The 8,429-nt window shown below is 33.5% G+C and overlaps 1 protein-coding gene across 1 annotated transcript; it reads right to left on the bottom strand.

Moving 5' to 3' along the window:
- Nucleotides 1–1,527: 1,527 nt before the first annotated feature.
- LOC122050923 (eukaryotic translation initiation factor 3 subunit B-like) lies at nt 1,528–5,807 on the bottom strand. Its single transcript, XM_042611796.1, has 12 exons — nt 5,654–5,807; nt 5,237–5,383; nt 4,915–5,155; nt 4,691–4,837; nt 3,778–3,906; nt 3,576–3,704; nt 3,428–3,511; nt 3,236–3,360; nt 2,941–3,139; nt 2,337–2,869; nt 2,140–2,248; nt 1,528–2,056 (listed from the first exon to the last, which is right to left on the bottom strand). Exons 2-12 carry the CDS (start codon nt 5,356–5,358, stop codon nt 1,721–1,723), a joined length of 2,154 nt encoding a protein of 717 aa, XP_042467730.1. The 5' UTR covers nt 5,359–5,383; nt 5,654–5,807; the 3' UTR covers nt 1,528–1,720.
- Between the last annotated feature and the right edge of the window lie 2,622 nt (nt 5,808–8,429).

Below are 8,429 nucleotides of genomic sequence, written 5' to 3'. Positions count from 1 at the left end.
CTAACTTTGAAATATATTCATCAACATACCATGAATTTGCTGAATATCTCGTATGTCCAAAAAAATAACAAAATGGGATTGTTTAATGATCACTTTGTGTCGATCATGTAAACGAACAGACCCACAATCCTTTACTTTCATTATTGGACGGCCAGAAAAACCATTAAAGTGACTTAAAACATTAGTCCATTGGAGTTTATGACCAATATCAACTTATGACTAGAATTATTCAAAATATACATTATTAACATAAATAAACAAATGTACATATGCACAAATAATGACTCTAAGATTTTGACATTAATATAACACTATATCTTCTGACTTCTATGTCTTTATCAGTATGTTGGAGTGGTGCTAGTTTTCAGATTGTAGTACTACAATGATGTTGGTTTTTCAGATAGATATTAAATCACGTTGGTCGGACTTTTCTATTTTTTAACATTGGGTGGTGTTAGTTTTCAAAAATCAACACCACATTGTCCATTTTTGAAAATAGCACATGTGGTGCTGGTTTTCGCAAACCAGTACCACATTGGTATTGGTTTTTGAAAACCAACATCAATGTATCCATTTATGAAAACCAACATTATCATGTTCAGAATTGTCTAGACATGCTTTCAGGGTGGTGTTGTTCTTCAAAATCAAGCACCAAAGTGATCTCGCAGTGACTATTAAACAGCTGGTTCTTAGGAACTACGATGGATAAAAGACAAACACTCAACATACCTTTGCAACACCTTCTTGTGTCATTTTGAAACACGAGAACAAAAAGGAGAGGAGAGAGACGACCAGTATAGTTTCAAGGAAAACCCTAACTCATTGCCGCAAGTTGAGAGTTGAACAAGACGACATGTGTCTAAGGTTGAAACTAGGGAGAAAAGAGGAGTGGAAGAGAGACGAAGAGGGTTTAGGGCTTTAGTTCGCGCGAAAAAGAGAGAGATTAAAAAAAATAGATTTTGATCATGTCAGGTGCCCACGTCGAATGTCGCCCATGGTAGTTCACATAAGGGTGTGCACACCATCAGCGACTGAGTGTAGTCAAGATGGCCGACTCATTTCTGGGCATCCAAATCACCTGACTGCACTCAATCGCCTAAGGTATCAGGACATCAGAAGTGATCCGGACACCTAGAAATGATTCAGGCATCCTAATTGCACTCAGTCGCTCATGGTGTTATGCATGATCGGAGCTAAAATTACTATATATAATACCTTGCATATCTTATGCTCACCATGTACAATTTTATTTTTTAATTTATATACTTGATAGTGAGTACCATAAGATAAATAAATAAGATAACATTTTAATAAATATTTATTATCCTGTACATCCATGAATACTTTAAAAAAAATTATTTAAATTTTTTTAATGTCAAATTCTAAATTCTAAAATCTAAAAGTAAAATTTTATTAACGTAACTGAAACTTGTAAAAAATCACACACTGATCATCTAATAGACTTGGAATTGGCCAAGACCCAAACGCTGACATGACAAGTATTCATCGAAAAGGAAAACATTGGTGTTGAAGTGAAGAACAAATGGGTTGATAATAAATTAGTGAGAATTTTGTGATGAGGTAGTCAATTCTGTTTGGAAACAACAATCTACTTAGAGACTAAACGAGCATCCAAGCACACAATACATCAACAAAAAGAAATAAGATCTAGTGCAAAAATATAGATGAAAACTCTGACAGATAGCTAGCGCGCAAGACATCAATCTTGGTCTGCAACAATCTCTTCCGAAACATCAAGTACTTCTTCCACTTCAACTTCTTTTGCTTCGTACTCTTCCTCCTCGTCGCTGGCTTCCCCATCCCTCAGCTGTATCCTGAATTGCCTCTCTTCTTCATGCCACTGCTTCCACTTGGCCACCCACTCATTCCACTGATCCTGCAACATCTTCCTCTTCTTTCGGTCCTGCTCATTCAACTGCATCGATACATCCTGGTCCTCTGCTTCGTACTTCTTACTGTATTTCTTCAGGTTTTTAGCAATCTCTTCCTCCTTTTCAGCAGTTAAGAGGGAGGGTGGCCTCGGACGCCACAAGAACTGTTTCAGTTTTTAAACATAATAAGATTCGAAGAAGCACCATGCCATTAAATATATCATTTGGAAAAGAAGTTTAGCCTAACCTGATAGAAATGATCCCTGGATATCCTGTATAACAGCTTTCCATTGAAGGACCAAATGTGGAATCCATTTTCCATCTCATGGACTGATGTGACAGCGGTGGCAACGTATCTACAAGCAGCAATATGCATATTTAAGTACGGGCTGAGACACAAATTAAGAATGTGTAACACCTATAGTCAGCTGGAGTAAGACTTACCTGCCAGTGGGATCCCATTCGATGTCAGTGGCCATAAAATGCTCCCCTGTTGCCATAGTTTCTAGTTCATCGACATTATAGAACTCCAATTGGCCATTGAAACCTTTCAAGCCAGCAAGCAATATGTAACGGCCAGCAGGAGACCAATAGAGTGCATTTGCCTGCTTCGATTTCAGAGTCATGAGTTTTGAAACTCGGCCTGTGTTTTGACTAGTCCGCATTGAGTAGAAGCTAATGTCAGGCCGTGGACCATCTCCATGGATAACAGCAAATCTATGGCCCTTGGGCTCCCATGCGAAGGCTATAATTTTGTCATTTTTATTATCCAGTTCAAGAACCTCAATCGGGATATCCCTTTCTTTTATACGGAAAAGCTCAAAACCAGTGTAGGTGCTCTTCTTTGTTTTCGTGTACCTATCAACCTTCACAGCTAGATATTCTCCATTGTTTTGCCAGTACACTTTGCAGTCGCTTACGCTGAATAGATTCTTCTGCCTGAGCTCCTCTTTTCCAGGTATTTGGACAAGGCTCACCTGTTGATTAGTATGACCAACCGGTTTAAAAGCACAACTACGAAAACATAGAAAGATAAGCTTTGCTATACCCGGGCAGGCTGGTTTCCACCACCTTGCTCTGGAACAAAAAGAGCTAATATTGGATCCGTGGGAGACCAACTGAAGTCCACGACATTATCAACCTTCATAGATTTTTTATCGACAAGAGTGAATGTCTCAGTTTCATAAACAGCAATGACATTCTTCCCAATTCTAGCAAAATATTTATCTTCCCTACCACCACCCCACCTGAAAAACGAAAGCCAATAAGTGAAGGGAAAAGGAACCAGTATCATCATTATTTAAAATTAAATCAGAAAAATCAAATGAAATTTCAAACACCACCTAAACACGGGCCATGAAATTCCAGAGACCCCACCACTTCCACCGGTTGCAAACTCATCAACATTTCCTTTAAAGTCTCGCATCAATTTTCCAGTCCTCACATCAAAAATATTTATAACAATTCTCTGCAGTAAAAACAAATAAATTAAGGACCAGAAAAAGAGCAGAGAATTAACTCTTTTGACTACCTACATGAGAATCCCGGGGGTTGCTCGGCTCATGGCTGCTATATGTTATGATGTACTTCTCGCTAGGAGAGAAATCAATTTGCCTTACCTGTTAGCAGTAATTATTAGCATTAACTGCATAACAAACTAAACTTGTAAAACATGAATATGACCTGAGGGTGAGCAAATCTCATCAAACGATTAAAAGTAGAAGCACCACCCCAGACAGCAGCACCCTGCCTATGCACAGTGGCCAAGTAGGTTCCAAGAGGAGACCACTGGACAAAGCTCTCGGTCCAATACTGCAAGAAAGGAGGCATAAGATTAACTTTGCATACAATAGCTACAAGCTTCAGGGTTCAGGTATTTCCTTACTTGTCGTTGATGTACGAGTTCAGGCATTAATTGCCTGGGATCATTCCAGAAAACTTCAGTGTTGGAACCTGCACGGATGACGAATTGATCCCTAGCTTTCTCATCAGTAAGCCACTGCTGCAAGTTCTCCTGTAGTAGAAGAACTTTTAAACACAAACCACCCCTTTTGTATATCCCAATCAATGTTAGATAACTAATCCAAACACAAACAACAATGCAAAATAAGTTCCTCTTGGTATTCTGTAAATCCAACAAAAGACTCAAAAAGATCAAATCACACATATAGATGAATAAAAATCTCCTCAGGTAGCTATTTTCCAAAGATCTACAGAGAACAATGACCCATGATTGAAATCTTAAAGCTCCTTGTAGTAAGGGACCTTGTCATATGTGTAAAACAATCAAAACCAGCTTACATAAAAAGATCAATTCTTGCACAGAGTTTACTATAATGCTCATTATCAATGAATAAACAGTATAGCCACCTTGATTTAAGTTGCAGTTATAGGAAAATGCATATACTAGTCTCTCACCTAAATCTTAACAATCAACAGTAGACCTCTGATGCTAGAATGTTACTAAGTAATCAGAATAAAGGTCTTATTTGCATAATGCATATATTATTACTAGTATTTAAACAGTTATCTAACTTAACACGTATGCATAAAAAGAAAACCTTTCTACATAAATTCTGTCAGTCCCAAAAGACAGCACAACCCAAAGAGCTACAAAGTGATGACCAGATCTTCAAACTAGAGAAAAATATATTAAGTCATAGGTTTTTTTATTTATTTTTTATTTTTTCCAAGAATATGGTATTATTTGCCACTATTACATTGAGGATCTTATTTAGACACCCAACAGGCCACAGAGTGAGATAAAGGAAATGAAAAAAAGTAGATTAAAAAATTACCCCAGGCATATATGGTTTGATTTCAGAAGCTTTCCACTCCTCTGGGACCTTCATGTACTTTTCAAAATCATCCAATACATTAACAGCAAATATGTGAGATTTATCTAATTTGTATCCATTTGTTTTTTCTCGTGCCAACTCTGCTTCCTAAAATCAAAAGAAAAATGATGCAAATTTTAGTCTGCCGCCTAGTTCAGCATAATTTAACTATAGGGACAAAGTACCTGAGCCGTGTTGTATTCAATGAAGCAATACCCAAGAGTCTTTTGTGTGTCTGGGGAAACTGGCATCCAGATTCCTCCTTCTCTAATTGTCCCAATCTGACTATATATTTTGCGAATCACACCTTCCAATTTCTCAAATTTCTCCGGAGGCACAACTGGCAAATTGTCAACCACGATAATGTTTCCGAATCCTCCTTCAAACTCCAAAGGATCATCTTGGTACAAATCTCCATCATCACCACTGATGAATAAAAATACACAATCAATAAGAATAAAAAAACTCTAATGGATGCAACACAACATGCAAGGTTATGGTCATCACCTTTGGATCCCAAAATCCTCACCCGGAGGAAGTTGGATTGAATCCAGATTAATGGAAGAGAGATCAATTCCAAGGCGTGCCGCAGATGCCTCTATATCTGCCATTGAAATAACCTCTGCCATCTTCTAAACAGAAGAGGAGAACCTTCTGTAGGTAAATCCAACAAGATCAAATGCCACACAATAATTAAGAACCAACTAACATTGTCAACTCCTTTGCATTGAGATAAACCAGGTTCAGATGTGTAAATCAGTAACCAGAGGAATAGGAAAACAATAATAGAAGTAACGGCGTTAATTAACTGAAAAGAAACAATTTGATGCAACAAATACTGAAGAATCTAGATCGATCTAAAACGACGAAATCACTTTTTTCTTCTTCTACGTTGATTAGGGTTCCGGTAAATAGGGTTCTTACAGTGGCAAACAGAGAGGCTAAGGAAGCTGGCTCTCTTTGGATCTCCGTGATCGTCGCAGAAGGTTGCCGCAAGTCGCCAATGGAATCGCTCGCAGCCGCCGAGGGGTTACTAAAGGAGGAAGAGAAGTGCTGGCGATTAGGGTTTTTTTCAGCGGATTACGTGGACTCGTAGAGCATGTAAATAAATAAAATTAAAAAAATATAATAAATTTACTAACTAAACAAATAAATTTAAAAATATAATTTGAAATATTTGAAATTGAATAAAAAAATGGTTAAGATATTTTTTAAAAAATAATATCACAACGAAACAAGATTTTTTAAAAAACAAAAAAATCAAACTTGAATAATTATTTTAATAATTTAATTAATTTTAAATTAATTTAATTAGGCTGATTATCTTATTAAAAAAACTTAAACAACATATACTTTAATTTGACTCTTAAAAACACTATTAGGATAAAGAATATCATTATGCCTGAGATATCATATATTACATGTGCTACATCTTGGGGACTTATATCTATATTTTTTCAATTCAAATTACGAGCGGTGAGGTAAACATAAAAGTTAACAAGGATGATATAAAATAATGAACAAAAATAAAAAGACACTCTTCACTTTTAAGCATAGGAAATATTTTCTATTCATTTACTATCGAGCATTCCACCCACCCCTAAGATGAATTAGGTAACATTGGAGTCTAGCATCCGTGAAAAACTTTTATGAATACTTGGATGATAACTTAGTGTTTTTTCATTGCACCTAGTTAGGGGCAAACACTCCACCTCCTATGAAATGACACATATGTACTCCATTGTAAAATAGTAATTTATTTTTATTATTATCTCTTTCCTTCTTTTTTTTTCTAAATCGGTATGTTATAGTAGCTATAAAATCTGTAGTTGTTATACAATTATAACAAATACGTCATCATAACTACTACAAATAAATAAGTCATATAGTTATAACAATCAGGGTCGTCTCAAGGTTCCACGAGGCCCTAGGTAAAAAAAAAATCTTTAATAATGTTTTTTAAAAAATTAAAATGTTCTTTATTCTTTTTTATTTAAACTTGGGATCAATAACGGTGGATTTATTTTTAAAAATAAATTAGATTTAAAATTCATGTCGTGTAATTTTAATTTGATGATATTTTAAAGTTTGACTATTATCGACACAAATATATAAAAAAATTCTGATGCAATTACTAATAATTTAGGTTTGGGTTCATAGTCCATTCCTTCCATAATTTTTTTTAAAAAAAAAGAGTAAAAAAATATTAGGAGAAGGAAAAGGAAAAAATACATATAACATTAATGAGAGAATGAGTAGATGTTCAACTAATTATAAAATGAGACGAAAGAAAAGAAATTAGTTGTAAGGTTTTATATAGTTATATTATAACTTTAGAATTAGAGAATATAATAATTATAATTAATATGTAATTAAATATATTTGAAGAGTACAGTGGAAATTAAAATAAAATAAAATCGTTGCATTGAAATCAATACAAAATCTAAAGTAAAATCTAGAGAGCACTGAAACGGAAATCGAAGCAAGTCAAATTAAAGTAAAATATGCAACTAGAACGGAAATCGAAGTCAAATTAAAGCAAAACATGCATGCAGCTTGGGATTGCACAGTATATCCTTTAAATGCAGATATTAGATATTAAATATATTTATTTATTTTTAACTAATAATGGGCCTTAATTTTTTGGGGGCCGTAGGCATAGGCCTTAATGGCCTATGCCTTGAGGCGGGCCTGATAACAATTGTAAAAATGTAGTCAGGGCCGTCTCAACCTTTTTTGAGGCCCTAGACAAAAAAAAATAAGACCTTAATATTTTTTTAAAATAAATATTATTAGAGATATTTAATTTTATTAGTTATAGTAAAAAGTAGAAGTTATCACCCTAGCAACTTAATGGTCAATCTTACAATCATCTATGAGGAGATAAATCAGGAAATTGTAGTTGACTACTGTGGGAAGAGCATTTTTCTCGACTTTATCGAGATTCAACCACTTTTCCATTGTGCATTAGCCAACTCAACCATGTCCCATGACATTTAATTTTATTAGTAAAATTTAAAAGAACAATTTCATATATTGCCCATAATAATATATACAATTGGAAGTAGTAACAAACTATGCCACTTATCAATAACTTTATCTTGTGTCAAACTTCACTTCTTTATTTGTAAAATTTAAAATATAAAAAATATTTATGTTAACTAATTTGGAAACGAGTAATAAATTATTATAAAATTATTAATATGCATTTTAATTGTTATTTTAAAAAATATCAAACAATTTTAACTTTGAGAAAAAAAAATCTGGACACAACAATAAAAATATTATATGTAACCTAGAGAAATATATTCGAGTACTAAATATAGTCATTACGCAAAATAAACTCTTTCTTGAAATCTTGTATTGGAGAGAGCTTCGTAAACTAAATTATCTTTTTATTAATTTTAATTTTGATAAATTATTAAGAAAATTTATTTAACTAAAAATAGTTAACTAATAAACATCAACGGTGAATTATTAAAAAAAAATTGAAAGAAAAATAAAAATTTTAAAAAATATAATGAAAAGTAGATAGAACATAAAAAAAAAATTAGAAAAAAATAATAGCGTAATATTAAATTGTTATAAAAAATATCAATTAAATATAACTCATAAATATTTTTAATTTATTAACAAAACTTAATTTTGATTAGTAAATTAAATTTTTACCAGTAAAAAGTTAAAAATTACTAATTAAATT

This window comes from Zingiber officinale, chromosome 3A (assembly GCF_018446385.1).
Source record: "Zingiber officinale cultivar Zhangliang chromosome 3A, Zo_v1.1, whole genome shotgun sequence".
NCBI classification, from domain to species: Eukaryota; Viridiplantae; Streptophyta; class Magnoliopsida; order Zingiberales; family Zingiberaceae; genus Zingiber; species Zingiber officinale.
The sequence above is the reverse complement of the archived record's forward strand: the minus strand, read 5'-3'. Positions and strand labels throughout refer to the sequence as shown.

Excerpts from the sequence above, each read along its gene's own strand:
- LOC122050923 (XM_042611796.1), bottom strand. The coding sequence starts at position 5,358 with ATGGCAGAGGTTATTTCAATGGCAGATATAGAGGCATCTGCGGCACGC. Across the intron at positions 3,907-4,690 it reads TCAAACCATATATGCCTGGG|GAGAACTTGCAGCAGTGGCT; the intron begins GTAATTTTTTAA and ends CTTCTACTACAG. Across the intron at positions 3,361-3,427 it reads GCAACCCCCGGGATTCTCAT|AGAATTGTTATAAATATTTT; the intron begins GTAGGTAGTCAA and ends TTTTTACTGCAG.